The sequence below is a fragment of the Crinia signifera genome, chromosome 12 (genome assembly GCF_055691185.1).
Source record: "Crinia signifera chromosome 12, ASM5569118v1, whole genome shotgun sequence".
NCBI lineage: Eukaryota > Metazoa > Chordata > Amphibia > Anura > Myobatrachidae > Crinia > Crinia signifera.
In genome coordinates this window covers 34,976,009-34,995,811 of record NC_139228.1, presented here as the reverse complement: position 1 = coordinate 34,995,811, position 19,803 = coordinate 34,976,009, and the positions used below count along the sequence as shown (strand labels likewise).

The 19,803-nt window shown below is 44.9% G+C and overlaps 1 protein-coding gene across 6 annotated transcripts in view; it reads right to left on the bottom strand.

Moving 5' to 3' along the window:
• SYNE2 (spectrin repeat containing nuclear envelope protein 2) overlaps positions 1–19,803 on the bottom strand; it is a 351,025-nt gene that overhangs the window by 257,522 nt on the left and 73,700 nt on the right. For all 6 annotated transcript variants that reach the window (XM_083167027.1, XM_083167022.1, XM_083167024.1 and 3 more), the window contains exons 5-16: positions 18,153–18,230; positions 17,970–18,062; positions 16,307–16,482; positions 13,447–13,643; positions 10,800–10,900; positions 9,251–9,352; positions 8,314–8,442; positions 6,135–6,299; positions 5,295–5,407; positions 3,806–3,968; positions 708–804; positions 258–448 (exon numbers count right to left, since the gene is read on the bottom strand). In XM_083167027.1, coding sequence (XP_083023153.1) covers positions 258–448; positions 708–804; positions 3,806–3,968; positions 5,295–5,407; positions 6,135–6,299; positions 8,314–8,442; positions 9,251–9,352; positions 10,800–10,900; positions 13,447–13,643; positions 16,307–16,482; positions 17,970–18,062; positions 18,153–18,230 — 1,605 coding nt within the window. The remainder of the gene's footprint in view (positions 1–257; positions 449–707; positions 805–3,805; positions 3,969–5,294; positions 5,408–6,134; positions 6,300–8,313; positions 8,443–9,250; positions 9,353–10,799; positions 10,901–13,446; positions 13,644–16,306; positions 16,483–17,969; positions 18,063–18,152; positions 18,231–19,803) is intronic.

Genomic DNA, 19,803 nt, shown 5'->3' with positions numbered 1-19,803 from the left:
CCTATGTTGACCTAATGCTTGGGTCGACCAAATGACCTGCCGACCTCGTCCCATCTCGATCTTGCAGTATGTCGACCTAATGACTGTTGACCATCTTTAGGTCGACCAACCGACCGTATCCCAATCTCTTATAGCTTTGCGGTTTACTGTCTTGTACTGTAGTTTTCCGTAAGATTTTTACTGAACTCCCCACTAATTAGCCCTTTAAAAAAAAATACAAAACAAGAAGCCTTGATACAAGAGTAGAACGCACTTACATTAAGCAGAGGAATCTTCTGTTGCTCATCCAACCAAGCAGTTGTCAGGTTTATATTGTTCTCAAACTGAGTCCAGCAGGTTAAAACCTTTTCCAAAGTAGATCCTGTGTCCAGGACCAACGACAGAAACGTTTTATACTTTAATTCGATCGCTTCATATTGTTTTGATTGTTCAATTTCAGGGTCATCCACTGAGTAATAAAAACATAAATACATTAAAAAAGTAAAAGTAAAGGACTGTATGTTGTTGATGTGATCTAATACCAAATATCCTGAGCATATATGTTAAACATATTTACTTTACAAATATTTACTTTACAAATATGTAAAAGACATTATTGCTACTACAGAGGTGTGTGGCGTAATGCTAATTATCTACAGTAGATTTTATTTATTAACAATAATATTCCCATTATAAGAATACAATTGCAGAATGAAGCATGTACTTACAATATCCTTCCGTTGTCAGCAGCTGGTTATGAAGTTCTTTGAATTTTTGGAACGCCGTCTCCAGGTGAACCATGAACTGTTTCTCTTCAACAAGTTCCTAGAGACATGAAATAGGACTTAGGAGACCTACTATAATGCTTGGTGAGATTATAAATCTGAGCCCATAATGTAGCCGGACTCTAACATGCCCTATAAAAACCTGCGCCAAGAGTAACGGTACCGTAGCGTACTCCCAGCCTGCACCTAGAGACACCGCAAACACTAGGTCACTATTTTAATTAGGTAAAACACAAATACCATATATTATGCACATGAGCCCTGACCAGAGACTCAAAGGGCCGTATTCAATGCGGCCAGAGAGGGGGTTAGGTGGGGATTGCCAAAAACAAGCGATCCTTGATGTTTAACCCCCGCACCAGCCGCTCACCCTATTCTACATTCCGGGGGGAGTTCTCGCTGTCACAGGACAGCGAGGACTCCCTCAAACAGCGAGGCTTGCGGCTATTGCAGGGAGCCCCCTGTATTTAGCGGCTCGCCATTTTGTCCACCGTCAACACTTGCACCCATTAATGTAGCCACGATCTTTGTGGTCCTCATAGTAACATTTGGAAAGCTCCCCTGTGCCACATTGCTTGTAGAGAGTTTCCTCTCTTCAGTACATTATTAGAAGACATTTTATGTTCTATTATAGTGCCCTAGTTCATGTTATGCCCCATAGTAGAGAAAAGCTAAGGTACTACCCCATGGTAATTCCCTAGTTATTGTATATACCACAGTATTACCCTTGATCACATTATGTCACATTGATGGGCTGCCATTACGCATCAGTAATTCCAGCTCATATTATGCCCATTACAGCACAGCCCATATTATGCCACATGTAGTGCCTCTACTTCCTAACGAGGCAGATGTAGGAAGCCTGGAGAAGAGATAAAGTGGGGATAAAGCACCAGCCAATCAACTCCCAAATGTCATTTAGTTGATTGGCTGGTGCGATATCTCCTTCCACTTTATCTTTTCTCCAGGCTTAATACATATGCCCCAATATGCCCCGGATCCTATTATGTAACATTAGTATACCCTCCACTTCATTTTTAATCCATATTACAATGGGCAGGGGCAGAACTAGATATACTGCAGGCCACAAGAAAAATGTTTGTAAGGGCCCCTATGTACCACTTCATGGTCAAAAGTGTATATAACACACGTGAGAGTGGTGGCCCCTGTTGTGGGTCACAGAGTGGTGGCCCCAGTTGTGGGCCACAGAGCAGCTGGCACCCCCTGTAGTTATACCCCTGTATATAACTTACGTAACTGTGACAGGAAAAGTGGGCCCCTTTCAGCTCTGAGCCCCATAGCAGCTGCACCCCATGCACCTATGGTAGCCAAGCCCATGCATTAACCTGCCTATGACCAGCGCATTGTCTCCATGCTGCACATTAGAGAACACAAGGGAGCAACAATCTCAGAATACGCCACCCGGTGACCCCCAACCACTTTACCCCTCCATTTCTCATACCATCCGTCCCAACAACACTGTGGCCTTTATTCTGGTTGACTCACAAGCTTGCAAGTCCCCGGCGCAGGCGAATGGATGATTTGCATAATTATCCATTCGCAGCCTTGCGTTCGGACACAAAATCATTCAATGGTCGCCGACCATCAAATTATTTCTCTAGTGCTCGCAAATCTAAGACACCTCTTTGGTGCACCATCTGGGAACTACCTTGAGAATGCCCAGCGTTCTCATGGGAACACCAATGAAATAATGGATGTTCCCATGGCTGAATCCCCTGGCCAGCAACCGCACACCCCCCCGCCCGCACTGATGTGTGTGAGCGCCCACGAATAAACTATTTGCCTTGGCCAATCACACACAGCGGCTGTACATGCGCATAACTGACTATGCACATGCGCAGTCGCAAAGCATCGCTCGGGGGGAGCGAATAAACCTGAATAAGGGCCTGTGTGTACGCGCAGTAGCAAATATTCACGTAAATAACTTTATAGCATGCTATTGGCAGGTGTCTCTGAACCAGAACCTTTGTCAAAAAAAATGCTTCAACAATTTAAAAACCGCTCAAGTTATTAAAACCCTTTAGGTGACATCCTCCGGGTTCCTCATAGAAACGAGTTATTTAAATTGACATTAGATGATGCATGAATTCACGTACATTATAAAACATGCGGGGAAAAACAATTGCAGGCTAGAAAAGTCATGCTGACAGGTCTGTACAGATATTAAATTCATTTTAGACTGCAGAACATGTGAAACCTGACATGTTCTTGTGCAGATAATATTTAGGTGCGGACTACTGATAAACTCTCCAGTGTCAATATTTAAACCTTCATCTAGATCCTGAAGGTATTCATGAACAAACAATGGGGCACCACTAAATCAGCCACAATGATCCCATTGTGGGGGGGGGGGGGGGAAGCACAGGTAGTGATTGATTGGAGTCACTGCATCACAAAAGACGACATCCTCACCCATCACGCCCACATATGTGCCACTGAGCAGGATACAGGAGGTTGGTCTACTTTCCCTGAGGTAAAGGAGCCTAAAAAGTGTGGCGTCCACCAGACATTTTGGTCACTAAGTAAGTTTCGGAGGTAGAAATATGTAGGAATACTTGAACTACCGATCATAAAGTTGTTTTCATTGTCTAACTTGCATGAGACAGATAAAAGGTAATCTCTGATTGGTTCCTATGCTTTTAGCAGTGTTTGTAAAAAAGCAGTGGGCCCCAGTAGATCAGGAGACACTTTCCTGATGACACCCCAATAAATGACTAAGCACACAGTTTAGAAAGCTAAACTTAAAATATGTTGCATTTTAATGGCCAGATTCTCTAAGCTTCAAAAGTGATAAAATAGAGAGTGATAAACAGCTAGCCAATCAGCTCCTGCCTGCTATTTTTCACACACAGTCTGTGACATGGCAGGTAGGAGCTGATTGGCTGGCTGTTTATCACTCTCCATTTTATCACTTTTGAAGCTTAGAGAATCTGGCCCTAAGTGTGTACAGTGCATTGGGTACAGGCTTAGTATAAATATCAGAGATGTAGAGAATTATACGATATGTCGGAGTATCTCACCTTGTAATCTGCGAGAAGGGCCTCCACAGACTCTTGTGATTTATACTTCACTCCCCACGATTTTATCTTGGGTTGCCCTTCCTCCAGCAGAGCAAGCACATAGTGCCCAGAGCACTGGTACTCCACAAGAACCCCGAAGCTTGCAGACAATATCTTTTCCATCCTTAATATAGAACTTTATAGTCAACATTTTCAGCAATTATCACAACAATTACCAAAGATAATCAACAACAGTCTGCTTCTCTAACCAGATGACCCTTATGCAATTGCATTGGAGAGGGAGACTGGGAGAACAATGACGCTATGGTGTAAATTTACTAAAGCTTCTAAAATTGAAAATAGGAGATGTTGCGCATAGCAACCAATCAGATGTGGTCTATCATTTCTACACTGCAACACAGAAATCTGATTGGTTGCTATGGGCAATTACAGATGGATTTCTCGACCAGTCGGAAGAAAAAAGTTCCGCTGCGGTCTGTTGTACTGTGCAGACAGCAGCGGAGGCAGGGAAGAGGTGAATGGATGCTTGTGTGGCATCCATTCACCTTGGGGACGGGGGCTGGGGGGGTGCGTGGAGGCTGGGGGCAGCCAAGCAGCTTACCTTGGTGCTGGACTTGCCCCCAGCGCAGCGATCGGTGGTCTCGGCACGTCATTCAGCGGTCCCAGCGATTGGAGATGAATTCATCTCCAAGTGCCCCCACTGCACCCGTGTGCAGTGTAAACGGTGCCGGCCCGGGAATATACTGTGTTCCAGATACCGGATCGGATCCAGATTTTGGTGTAAAAGTGGTGTAAGTTTCACCCTTCTGTTTCCCCAGCACTCCCATCTGTCTGAGTTGGCTGGGCATGCATGTGCACCCAAACTATACATCCAAGCCTCATAGCTGCCTAATGCAATGCTACAGAATGATGTACTGCTAACACACAGGTGCTGGGTCCATTGCCAGTAAAGCTTATAAGGTGTCACTGACAGTAAGTGAATGTGTATTCTTTCCTTGAATAAATATATACTACCCTGCTTCTCATTCAGTTCTGCAAAGCTGAAACTTCTAATAGACATTACAAAACACTTCTAACATAGTATAGTGTTCCCGCTAGGCTTTTTTAGCAGGGTGCTGCACCCTGCCCGATTTTTAAAGGGCAAAATGTGCCCTGCCCCTCTGGCAGCGCCCTGCTACAACAGCCTGCCTACAACCCCTCTGGTGTGACCGGGGAAGCCCGTCGCCTCTGTAGATAGCGATGCCCGATGCTTTCAACGCAGTGTAGAGCCTTCAGGGTGGCCGGGCCCGCCTCTTTTCTTGACAACGGTGGGCTGGGCCCGTCCCTTTTGTGACGTTGGTGGCCCAGGACCGCCCAAAGTAGTGACGTCGGTGGGCCCGGTCCGCCCCCCTTACGCTGCCCCCTGCCCGCCCTAGTTCCTAGAAGGAACACTATAGTACATCATCAAAGCACCATACAGGATAAAGGTGAAAGGATCATCATACAGTACCTGGCTTTCATCTCCGCTGTCTTGTCAGTCGGCACAAGAAGAATGCCTTTATCCGACACATTCCTGAATGTCTGGAGACTCTCCAAATGACCGGCAGCATCAGCCATCAAAGCCTGGAGGAAATGGTGTCAATATTAGTTTTGTATTTGTGCCTTTATATACACTATAGTGACGATTTGTACAGTTTAATATGAGTACACAAAATGTTACCTAAAGCTGGTAAACCTGCTACAATCATGTATGTAATTCTGGGGCACACCCTGTATTAGTAAGCATTTATTAGGAGAAGTGTAAGTCATTTTTCTGAGCGGATAGTTCCCTGTTGGAGTTTGTATCTTCATGCTCTTAAATAGCAATTGTGTAATTTATTCTAACCCCCATGGTTTGTATAGCAAATGGTCAGTTTTAGAGAGGTCCTAAATAACTGTGTGCGCCATGGGCCTGATTCAGAGATGTATGCCAAGCAGTCACAGCCGTGTGTACTGCACATGCTTGCGAGGCAAACGCTTGCATCTATCGGGGTAATTCCTAGTTGCGCAGAAGTAAACCGACCCTCCTCTTGTAGTTAAATGGATGTAACATGGCGCTTGCAATTAGCATAATCTTGCCACCGGTGGTTCTGGGTGTAGACAGAATTGCAGGCTATTCAGAAGTGAGAGTACACAAAGAATAGTACTTATGGAAATATCAGCATTATGACAATGTAGACAGTTCTGATGCCGACATGCTATCAATGTTGGCAGATGTCATTCACTGATGTGAAGATGTTGATGTAACTGCTGTCGGAATGGCGACTATTGACATCATTCATACAGAATATGTAGTGTAATGCCTCCGTACCTTGAAGGATAAAGACAAAGTCTGGAGCGTAGACATTGTATTGTAGTGGCTGCCTGATTTAGGCAAAGCCTGTGACATAAGGCTTTCAACCTCTGACATCCAGCTCTCAATAACGTCCAGAGGGGGCGGCAAACTGCGATCCAACTGCTCTTTCCACTCTGCAATCTGCGGGTCACACAACAAAGAGCGAAATGAAATACATAAGTGGATGAATAAATGACTGCATTGTAAAAGCAATAGGCAACACTGACCACAGCAATCCCAACACCCCTGAAATTCACACAAAGCACCAGATCGGTTACTGGTCCAACAAATCATTCATTTTACTATATTTGGCGGTCACTGCAAAGGAGAGATTTCACGGTCAGAGGATAAAGATTCAGGAAAGTGAATCCGCTTTCAAATCAAATCAGCAGACAAGTTGTGGGAGCAAGCATAGCTTTCTATTCACTCCATGAGGAGTCTTTTCCACTTGGCTTGTAACTGTAGTTCTAAGATTCACCCATCAATGGAATAGAAGTAATGGTACTTGTTTCCTAGCACGGCGCCTGTCGTATGCCATCGCATACCAGTACTTAAGATATGCGATGGCATGTGATGGGAACCGATTTTAGGGTTTTAAGAGCTGACTATACAATTTTAATATCGCATCGCATTGCATGCCATTACAATGCCATGCGATGCGACGCGATCAGACCCGATTTTTCATTGTACCGCCACCCTGATGGGTGATTACTATGTTAAATGCACCACCATTGTTAACGCCACCCCCACTATCAACGCCAACCCGAAGCGTGGCGAGCCCGCAAGGGGCGGCGGTACGCCTCCTCCGACCTTTTCATACCCCCACTATCCACGTCGGCGTGGAGTTCATTTTAGATAGTGCGGCGAGCGCAGCGAGCCCGAAGCGTGGCGAACGCAGCGAGCCCCGCGAGGGGACGCGGAATACATGTGAAGTAATCCGCGCCCCTTCGAGGGGCTCGATGCGCTCGCCACGCTTCGGGCTCGGTGGCACTATATAACATCAACTCCACGCCAACGTGGATAGTGGGGTATGAAAAGGTCAGAGGACGCGTATCGCCGCCGATTTGCGGGCTCGCGCTGATAGTGGGGGTGGCGTTAACAAGGGGGGTGCATTTAACATAGTAATCACCCATCAGGGTGGCTGTACAATGAAAAATCGGGTCTGATCGCATCGCATGCGATCGGGTTGCATGCGATGCGATGCGACCCGATCAGATAGACCCGATGGCATAAGATAAAAACCGTAAACGCCGTGCTAGGAAACAAGTACCGAAGTAATCATATCATAAGCAGCACTGTGGGGCAGATGTATGAAGCGGTGACACCAATCAGCAATAAAGTAACATCTGTAATTTGCATAATATTAAATTATACAGAGCAGCTGATTGGTTGCCATGAGCCACTTCTCCTCCCTTATCACTCACTGCTTCATAAAACCCTCTTCAACCTGTAGCACCTCTCCCCTCATTAGGTGACAAGTAGTAAGCATTGAAAAGTGATAAAACGGAGAGGGATAAACCCCCAACTGAAACCCCCCCACTAAAAGCTGGCGATTCCCTGCAGAATGGACTTCTTACCGCAGCGCTGTGTGAGGGATCCTTCACTGATCCCTCCCAGCATGCCCCCCGCCGTATTGCAAGGGACAGCTCTCATAGCAAGGGCTGTTAATGGTCACATATATTAGAGCAGCAATTCTCAAACTGTGGGTCCCAACCCCAAAGTGGGTCCTGACCACCTCAGTATGGGGGTCACGACTCCATGTCATTGACAGACGGGCTTATTTGTCTGCTGAGTGAGGGACAAGGTAATACTCATTAAGTAAACACCCCCTTTTTTTTCCTCTTCCATCCCCCAGTCAATCTTTTCCATCCCCACATTACACACTGTCTCCCTGTCATAATAGCGGTCCCTTCACGGACCACACGTGTGGCAGCCATTCTGCGGTAACTTGGTGGGGTCCTGTAATCGTTTTTATTGTCTGACGGGGTCTAAAAGCAAAATAGTTTGAGAACCCCTGTATTAGAGCATATGCAATCATTAACAATGCGAAGCCTGGCAGAGGGGGTGATAAATGTTAGAGCATCCTGCCTGTTAGGGGCCATTTCCTCTATATAATTACATACATATGATTGCTAACCAGGACCGGTGTTCTCACCTGGAATGTTATATTTTCAAGAGACTGTTTAATAAGTCGTTGTTCCTCTGCCTGGAGGGACTCCATTGCCAAACTGGCCATGAAAACTCGTTTCTGTTCGTTGAACTTTCTCATGAATAACAGGATTGCCTAATAAATCAGAACAGAAAAATATGTATTATATGCCAAGACCAATCTTCAGCAGCATGGATGGTGTAATGCAGGTAGGGTGGCCAATATCGGGATCGGCAAGATCCCGGGATTGGTCAGGCTGCCTCCGTCCTGTGCAGCACAGCCCACTTCAGTCCTGAACCCAGCCCACCCACCCACCAGCAGACCAGCCCGCCCACCCACCGACCAGCACACCAGCCAACCAGCCCGGGCTCCGTCAGCCCGGCTCACCCACCTGCCCTGGCTCCATCAGCCCGGCTCCCAGGATTGGCATCCCTAAATGTAGGCATGTCCAAACTGTGGACATCCCAGCATGCATTGCCATAGTTTTAACATGCACGAATAGCAAAACTGTGGCAAGGCATGATGGGCTTGTAGTTTCACAACAGCTGGGAGGGCCATAGTATAGCCATGCCTTATGTAATTGTTAGCATTACTGCCTCACAGCACTGAGATCATGGGTTTGATTCCCACTATGGCTCTAACTGTACAGAGTTTGTACATGCTCTTTGTGCCTGGGTGGGTTTCCTCCGGGTACTCTCGTTTCCTCCCACAATCCAAAAAATATACTGGTAGGCTAATTGGCTCCCAACAAAAATAAACTCTATAATGAATGTGTGTGCGTGTACATGTGGTAGGGAATATAGATTGTAAGCTCCACTGGGGCAGGGACTGATGTAAATGTTCAAATATGCGCTGCAGAATATGTGTGCGCTATATAAATAACTGGTAATAATAATCGTCAGAAAGGGTTCTTTTACTCCCAGAACGCCATGATTGGTCTTACCTGATACTTTTTGGTGTAAGTCTCATCTTTCATTTCAGTAAACAAGTTTTTTAATGTCTGTTCTTCCAGATTCAGCCACTCCATGGCCCGGCTTACTTGTTGCTGGAAGGGAAAAATAAAAAAAGGTTACTCGATTACATTATTATCACTATAGTTAGACTTACCATCCCTTTAACCTGGGACACACCTGAATTACACAGTTTACCCATTACCTCACAGGTACACCCACTGAATTCCACAGACATCAGATTCTTTACTGCTAACAATCAGGGTGCACTGTGTGACTGGGAAGCAGGCGCAGACTAAATGTAGGGTACACACCAGGACGACCCGCTCACGATGCACATCGTGAGCGGGTCGTCAGTGGCTCGTCCGACCCGCTCACGGTGACGCGGGGGGGCACGACCCACTCACGATGTGCACCGTGAGCGGGTCCGATACGATGGCGACCCGCACCCGGCTGTATGGTCGTCATTGAGATCCTACCTGCAGCAGGTAGGATCTCAATAACGACCGACCGACCCGCGGGGCCGCGCATCGGACCGGTATCGGTCCACACCAGGACAGAAAAGGGCCCAATCACCACACAATCTACATCCAATTGGTCGAATTGGATCTAGATTGAGGGGATCGGGCCCTAGTCGTCCTGGTGTGTACCAAGCATTATACCTCGGTCAACTACGTGCAACATCAACACTGCCTGCGACTCTCAATCAGAATACAGCACTAAGCTAGCATTATAATGGTAAATGAGAAGCTGGCCTCAGCAGTAACATTATTGTTTCTACAATAATAACCCCAAACCCACCAGCCAATGAGTGCTGGGGAACAGCTCGAGTGCTATCAGCATGGGGCTGGTACTTCCTGGGAGGAGCACATTTGTTTTTCATGCCCCATGTCACAAGAGATTATGGCCCATACTATGGGGAAATTTACTAAGATGTGTATTCTACTTCACATGGGATGTTGCTATGGGAAACCAGTCAAAATCTACTTTTTTATTTATTTAGCACCTTCTAGTAGAGAATAGATCAGATTGGTTGCCCATAGCAACATACCATGTGATATAGAATGCCCATCTTCTTAAACTTCTCCCACTGACTTGGTTCTGGTTGATAGATCGACAGTGTCTAGAAAGAGAGTCAATATGTCTACCCATAAAGGATGACATGCAATAGGTCGACAGGGTTAAAATGCCGACATGCACCAGATCGACAGGGTCAGAATGTTGACATGAAAAAGTTAGACACGTGAAAAGTTAGAAATTAATTTTTCATGATTTTTTTTCAACCAGCTTGGGGGGCCATGTCAACAGTTGTCAGAATTTACAACAAAATTTTTAAAAAATCCATGTCGACCTTCTCAGGTGTCTACTTTTTTCATGTCAACATTTCCTTTTGAATCCGTCAACCTTTCCCTTGTCAACCTTGTTCATCCTGTAGACCTTTGGGGTCACCCATTGACTGTCTATCCAGACCCTGTATATCTAATAGTTCACGCCCCACCAACTACCCAATGTGTCTGTTCCCAGCATCAACAGGCTACACACCGACAGATCTGTGGCCGGGTCCACCACATTCTTGGAATACTGCAGGAACTGTGCCACATACGTCATAATGGATTTTTCGTCAGGGTCCGAAACATTCACATCTATGAAATACAAACATTTAAAGATAAGTATCCGAACATAGGTTACAGATTACACAACAAGAACCTTTTCATTTACCAGTTTGGGAAAAACAGTGGAAACTTAAATACTTTGGTGTATGTGACGTGTTTACATCTCCCCCGTTTCCCAATGGGGTCGCCATGTGGTGAATGAACAGGGTTGGTTTGAACATAGGGATCACTGATCAAACATGAACTAGATCATCAGTACAGAAGAGATGACACATAGTGATGTTGCTCTTATGCTTTGAGCAGTCAGTGTACACAGCGGATGTGTCCTAAAGCCATTCACAACATATAACCTAATATGACACAAACACACTTTGATTGGTGTTCTGGAGCAGATGTCAGGGCCATAACTAGGGGGCACTGTCGGGGCCGAGCACCGGGGGTCCGGGGACGGGCGTAGCGGCAGCTGGAAGCAAGCTACGCTATTTGCCCGGCGGGAAGCAGATTTTGAAAAGACTTGCCGGACGCTGATTGGCTGAGAGAATTCAGCCAATCAGCGTCCGGCAAGTCTTTTCAAAATAAGCAGCACTTCCCGCCACCAGGCAAATAGCATAGCTTGCTACAAGTGAAAGCCGCCACGGCGCTGCCCGTTCCCAGACTCTGCTGTCTGTCCCCCCGCTGCACAACAGTGTTTGCTCAGCCTCCGGTGCCAGGGGCAAGGCAGTGGGGAGGGGGGACCAAATGACTGCCTTGCCACGGGCGCCGGAAACCCTAGTTTCGGCCCTATAGATGTACTACATTTTTTCACTTTTACATTAGCAGAATCCTCAGTAACTAAATATAGCCATCATGTTGGGGTGGACAATAACATTTTGTCGGCTTCTCTTAGGTTTAGGTGTGTTTTTTGGAAAATAAGTAAATTATTGGCACACTACTCAGAGTTTTTGGACTCTCGTACACCAACATGTATTTGGACACTGAGGCACAAAATCTAACAATACCCAGGACTTTACCAGGTGCCCTTGCAAGGAGGTACTGTATGTGTTTCCCTGACAGAGTCCTTGCAAGTCATTGTCCTGTGTTTTGTCTCCAAGTATGAGGTGCTGGTGACAGACTAACAAGGGTTTGGCCTACAAGCTGGCATTGGTAAACTAGCCTGCAGAGACACCAATATGTATCAAGTGAAAGTGGTCTGGGACAAGCCAAATAAAAACCAAACCTCTTATAAACAAATTCGTCATCAAGAACAGAATTCTAGATCGGTCTAGATCAGGCATGTCCAAACTATGGCCCTCCAGCTGTTGTGAAACTACAAGTCCCATCATGCCTTGCCACAGTTTCCTAATAGCGAATGCTAAAACTAGGGCAAGCCATGATGGGATGTGTAGTTTCACAACAGCTGGAGGGTTCACTGTTTGGATATGCCTGGTCTAGATACACAGAACAAAGTCACTGGAGTAAGGGTAAGAGCCTAATACTCTGGCACAGATATCTGCTAGTTTCAGTTTAGTTAGAGTTTCATGCGACCAGCACTTTAGAGCCCTGGGATTGGCTGGCACCTGCTCATATATCGAGTGGCCTCCAATCAGGAATGCGTGCACTGAAGAGGAGGGAAAACACATCAGCCGCAATTGGCGGACAAGGTAAGAAACAATGAGGTGTTGTGTTGGACATCGCTCTTTTGTTGGCCTAGCCCATCTGTCTACACAACACTGGTGTATCTTATTGCACCGGGAGCTGAATCAGAGCCGGGGTTGCATAGCAGACACTGAGCAGAAGTGAGACATTCAGGTTCTGAGGGGTAAATTTATTAAGCTAAGTGAAGTGATAAAGTGTCTGGTCTTTGTCACAGGCCAATCAGCTGCTACCGGTCATTTTTCAAATCAAGCCTGTAACTTCACAGTTAGGAGCTGATTGGCCGGTGATAAAGCACCAGCCACATTATCACTTCACTGAGCTTAATAAATCTGCCCCTGAATTCTTGAGAGAGATGAGCAGTGCTGTCCTCACACACACCGTGCTCTCAGTGCGTGGAGTCTCCTATAATTGTCATACTGGTCCTTCTACTTACAGAGGCGAAAAAACAAACAGCCCTTAGTCCATACAGCAGTGGTGCAACCAGAAACTCTGTGCAGTTGCTTTTCAAGTGCGTCAACACATTTCATTAAGATAGATCAATGTCTATTTCCCTGGAATGTGACAGAAGATGTACATTCTAGAAGGCTATGATCTGCCCTTTAAAACAGAAGTAGCCACTAGATTTATATCAGCAAATTGTTTTAAGGCAAAACCAGGTTGCTTTTGGCCAAAAACATAGGATCGCATTAAATGTAGCAACTCCACGTTTGGCAGGCCACTATATTTGGGCCAGGCCACTATATTTGGGCCAAGGGGCCTTGTATATACCGTGGGAGTCCAACATTTCAGAGTTTTGTGACAGTTACATGATGCAACATGATCACAAAGTCTTTATTATACGTTTCACTGTACCATTAAATTCCCTTTTATTACAGATTCACAAGTCATGGACGTAGACCATTATTTATACGTCTTCCAGAAAAATATAGTGAATCATTTACCTTCCGGCTCAATCAGTCTGGGGATTTTTAACTCGTCCTCTGCAATTCTGAACGCCTCCAGCAGTCTTTCCTCATTGGACTTGTCCTGTAATTTCTCCATATCAACAAGATCTGGTCTCAAGGAGTGAATAATGGATAAAAAGGCCAAGCCATTTTTCCAGCTGGATTTGAAATCTGTGACCTTAATGGATCCTGTCCTGGAAAAGTGCATTAAAAAGGTTTATACAAACTATACTTTCTAGAAATGCATTCCAAAGAATTCCTTTATCAAAAAAAGAGAGTGTTATCTAATTGTGTCGTTATAATAACAGTAACGTAGCCATATGCTACCAGCAGCGTCAAAGTAACGATGTATATAAGGGCAGGAAGAAAGACTCCTCTGCCACAGCGCTGTGTATAACATACATAAATAGTATTCTCAGTGGCTTATCTTGAATGGGTGCAGGGTGCAGTGTGCCTGGTGGGCCCCCCTAAATCCTAGGGGGCCCACACCATGCGCATTGCACCCATTTTTGCAATACTTAATCTCTGGAGTCGAATGGCAAGAGCGCTTCAGAAATCACCAGAAAAATGGCGTAACGAGCATTTTACTAGTGATCTACGCACATGCAGTGGGGTCTCAGCTGAGGTTCATGCATGAGCAGTACGGCCTGGGCACTAGAGCACTCAGACCCTACTGCTCCCGATGCCGCTCCCGGCAGAGGGAAGGGAGCCTCCTCCTCTCTTAAGATGCCCCTGAGTATGAGAGTCTGTTCAAGTCAGAGATACAGCCCCCTGAATATGATGTATGAAGAGCTTGATATGATTTATGAGGAGCTGGATTATGACATATCGCAATACAGATTATGTATGACATGCTGGATATAATTTATGATGAGCTGGATATAACGTATGAGGAGCTGGATATGATGTATGCATCATATCAGCTATCAAGCTTGCCCTACGTCATATTCAAGAGTCATAGTTTTCACTTGAACGGCCCCTCATAAAATAAACATACTGTATAACAACACACCCTGCTTCAATTTCCATAAATTGGTATTGTAATCCCATACATGCACAACCCATGCTCTCCATACAAAGTCCTGTATAAACACTACCTGCCAGTACAGTGAAGTTCCACTTCCTTATTGCTGCTTTTCCAAATTACTGTCATTTAACGTCCAATAAAATAAAATGAAGGGTCAAAGATACTTTGGGCTATATTTAAAAAATCTAATATTTTTTTCGGTACTTGAGTACTATCACGGCGCCTGGCTACGCTACGTTTTCAGAGTAGTCAGCATAGTGACTCCACGGCAGCCCTGCGTAGTCAGCGTACACAGCGCCCCTGCCAGCTCTTCCGGGGGGGGGGGGGGGGCAGCTTGTGCTGCCTGTGTCCCCAGGAGCCCTCCTACCCCCCACACCGACTCCGGCGCATGCAGAAAGGCTTCCATCTCCCTGCCTGCCGCCGTCCCCCGACTCCCTGCGGCATGCGAGTTTATACCAAGTCTCGTGTACTAATTATACCTGGTGCATTTAAGTGTGTTTAAGTACTTAGGAGGTTATTTTGGTTTACTCTGACATGGTTTTGTCCATCTAAGAAGGAATTTGGCAGAAAGAGTGAACTAGAATAACCCCCTTAGTACTGAGAAAGGATACCACTTTACGGACACAGTACCTAAACTGCGAAATTCACTTATTGTCCATCGGTTTGGGATTAATCTGGTAAATGCCTCCATTTCAAACCCACGCTATCCATGCCAGCCCGAAGCGTTGCGCGTGCACGCGTTACGCGTCCTCCCGACCTGTTCATATCCCCACTATCCACGTCGCCGTGGAGTTGATTTTATAAAGTGTGGCGAGCCCTGTGAGGGGACACGGAACACATGTAAAGTAATCCGCATCCCCTATAAAGTCAGACTCAGACTTTATAGAATCAACTCCATGCCGACATGGATAGAGGGGGTATGAAAAGCTCAGAAGGACGCGTAACGGGTCCACTCGCCACGCTTTGGGCTGGCGTGGATAGTGGGAGTGTTTCAGGAACACATTCACACCTGTCATGTCAGCCAGGTTTAACTGGTCAATGGTGCCCACACAATGTTATAAGCGCTGACTGACTACACTAACTGCATAACGCTGACTGACTACGCTAACTACATAAGCTCTGGCTGGCCGCGAACACAACGCTGATACTGACATGGACGCCTGCCTGGTGGGAACACTACACTACGCTGACTGCACTGGGGCGCACAAACACTATGCTGATTCTGACAGCGCCGCTATGCTAACTGCGTAACGGGCGTCGTGCTAATACACAAGTACCTTTTTTTTTCATATAAATGGCATTTTAAAATTCTGACGACTGAGCCTTGTGTCATTCATGTGTCCCATACACACAATTAGGTCTTAAGTTCTTTAAAGATATTTTCACTCTGCACGGTTTACACCCACTGAAATGAAGCTCAGAACTCTTGTGTACTAGAAAATTAAAGGGACATTAAACATTTCTAGTAAAAAGTAATCTAGTAATACACACACACACACACACACACACACACACACACACACACACACACACACACCTCCCAGATTGCTTAATAAGTAATTGCTTAGTAATAAATCATTATCGGAGAATTACTTGGGTGGAAGGACACGATTTGATACACCAGGAAAACATGTTTCCATGTTCCCGTTCGTGATTTGACAAGAGTAAGAACCACCACCACCAATTTCCAATAATTTAGTTAATCATTACAACTAACGTTTTAGAAGTTTAAAAACTGTTTATAACGAGTTTGTAATGCTGACAATTTAATATTTCCGATTGCAATATACAAATTTTTTTTGCTATTCTACAAGAACGCCAAGTACATACTGTGCACACCGTTCCTGAGCCCATAAGAGGAGAACTTTCTTTGCCGAGCTCTTCCATCTAGATTTGGCGCTCCTCTTGGGTGATGGACTTGCAGTTGGCGAGACACCATTTTCTTTCTCACCGTCTACTGGTTGCTGGTCATCGGAGGCAGCCACAATGCTTGCCAGGCCTTCAATCTGTTATTAAAGTAGTTACAGGTATAACAACTGGTCAGGTTCACTTTCTATTATACAATTCTTAGCTTTCTGTCCCCCATGTCAACTGTACCCAAAAGATGGAACCATTTCCATGTGTCCGCTTAGCCACCTTCCTGTTAGCGTAAGTACATTATCAAAACTTTTCTATAAGACCATGAGTCTTCCGCATCGGTGCTCTCTTAATTTAGATGCACTCGCAGAAGAAAAAACCTGCGCCACTGCACATGATATCACCACTGCATACAACTCAGAATCAGTTCCATAATAGAAAGATCTTCAGATGCCAAAACACTTCTCCAATGCAGTTGGCAATTTTAAGGAGTAGACCCTTGTGAAGGCTCTGTCTTGGGCCGCTCCTACATAGCACACTCAGGGCACTAGGATCACTAGGAGACTTTAGCACTGATCTAGAGTCTACTGCACACGTTCAGGTCTACTGAAAAATAATGTGGCAGCCATTTTCCTAGTGGCCCCTTACCACGCATGTGTAAAACGTCATATTCCTGGTGATTTCCTCGGCACTGCTGCTACCAATGCGGACTCCGGAGGTTAAGTATTGAAAGAAAACGGGTGCAGGGTGTGCGGTGTGGGGCCCCTTGGACCCGAACACACACATTGCACCCATTACAGCTTATCTGTACAGCTCTACATTATTTTTATACAATACAGTTATGCCTTTGTTCACATTATGTCACATTGTAGGGTTGCCAGTGCACATGATGCCACACAGTACCCCAAATTCACATTAGGATGTATAGTGTCTTCAGGTCAAATTGTGCCACATTACAGTGCAGCCGCAGTTCATATTATGCCACATGATGTGACATTATAATGCCCTCCTATTCATTTTATGCCACACTACAATAAGTAGGTTCAGAGGCATAACTAGCTATATTGCAGGCCCCAAGGCAAAAGTATGAAAGGGCCTCTATGTACCATCCATTGGTGAGAAATAGATATAGCACATGTAACTTTGAAAAGGGAAGGTAGGCACCGCTCAGCTCTGGGCCCCATAGCAGCAACTGTCCCTGCACCTATGGTAGCTACGCTTGCTTTGATACATACGCCACACAGTCACCATCACCCCAGTCTATATCATGCTGTAAGATCCTAATGGATGCGACATGGATTTAAAGTCATAGATGCTGGATTCAGGTCAAGGACTCTGCAGTACCCACTATACTCAGCTAGACCTCTGTCTATAAGGTTTAATAGCCTGGAGATTTTTAAATCAGCAGAGATCAGAGATCAATCCAATCTTTCCATAAAGCGGATAGTCCACTTCTCTGCCAAACTTGGCAGAGATAAGGGAGCATCTCAATCTATTACCAATCATTCCACAAGGGATAAGAAGTCTAAAAACATATTTTGTTAACCTGGTTGAATTGATGACAACATTGCTCTGCTAGAAAATGAAATTATTACGTGACTTTATAATAAATGATTATCTCATGCCAGATACTTACATGGAAATGTAGAATGATTTGCCAAATGAGGCCAAGCACAATAGACGGTTTGCCACTAATGATGTCTTCGACATGAATATTTATGAGCTTGATCTAGAAAAAATGCTGTTATTAGTTCAGAGCAAATTTCTCACAAGTAAAGTCATCATGAAATATTCCAGCCGGAACAAGGGGAACACTCACGGATCTCTCTCGTAGGAAGGTCAGTCCAGACTCTATGTTACTTCGCGACTGGAAGATATTTTTCCCTTTCTCACGCGGCTGTGAAACAGATAAAGTAATGCTAATTTGACAGGGATTTTCTTTATTTTTTTAAATAAATAAAAAACTAAATTACATTGTAATTAAAAAATTACAATATTGTTAGGACAAAGTTTTCCACTTTCGTTTCTGGAAATAATTTAACTGATGCAATAAAATATTCTCATATAGGGCGGGATGTACGAACCTCCTGAAGTAAATCCAGCCACCCATTGCACCGATAACAATCGCATATGTGATAACATTTACGATGGGGAACACAAATGGCAGCTTTTCCGGTAAGAGCTGCCCTTTGCGATGCACTTCGGTGCCTGGACTTCCAGGTCTGTGACCCTGGAGTTCCTCTACACAGAGTGACACCGGTGGGTGTGGGGCATGCTGGGATGGATCAGTGACTCACACAGCAACAAGAAAAGAAACCCAAGAGGCTTCTATAGGGCAATATTAGTTGTAGCTGGCTTTACCCTTCACATTGGAAACCACCAGCAGGGCTTTAGTAGATTTGGAAATTCAGTAAAAAAAAAATCCCATAAACAGGGTTTTGACCGCATTTCTGCCTTCGAGCAGGGTCATTAGAACGACATGGTGAAGGTTGACAGTCAAAAGATCAACATGGGGTTTTTCACTTTTTTCCCCCGAACGTCGACACAGTCGACATGGACACTAAAAAAGTGCACCGCGTCCCCTTACATGGCTCGCCATGCTTGGCACACTATTTTATTCTCCCTCCGCGCCCTAGGGTATGAAATACCGCCTGTCGTCACAAAAAAAGTGAAAAACCCCATGTCAACCTAATGGCCCGGTCGACCTTCAGTCATTTCAACCAAATGGTGTCGACTTAGTTGTTGTAGACCTAGTGACCGTATCCCCTCTTTTTTTGTACAACACAATTTATATTCATGTTTTCAAAATAGAATATAATGGAAAGAAATCCACCGCTAACAGTTTCCGAAGGAAAAATAAAAAAAAGTTAAGAGATTTAGGGGTGAATTTATGAAGCTTGGAGAAGTGTTATCTATCCCCATAAAGAACATTATGAGCAAGGTGATAATGGTTCAGCCAATCAGCTACAATATGTAAATTGACAGGTTAAGAGCTGATTGGCTGAACCATTATCACCTTGCTCATAACGTTCTTTATGGGGATAGATAACACTTCTCCAAGCTTCATGAATTCACCCCTCAGAGAGGTATTAATTTCAGTACGTTTTTTCAGTCTTTCCTTCTCAACTGTGGCGGTTTTGGACCTTTTTTTTTTAGTTTGTTGTTTCGACTATGCAGCTTCACTTTTTTTTTTTTGAAAAGTCGAAACAGGACTAAAAAAAAAAACTAATCGAAAACTACTGCGGTTTCAACAAAAACAGAGACTGAGTAAGTCGCCAGTGTTTTTCAACTTTGCCGGTTTTGTTGACAGTCAAAAAAAATCGGCACTGTATTGATGGGTAAAAAAAAAAAAAAAAAATCGGCACTGTAATTGAATAGGTTGAAGGTAAACTCAACCTAAAAATGGTGTAAAGTGCAGATTTTTTTACTGTTGAAAAATCCAGTACCTAATTGAACAAATAGGCACAAAT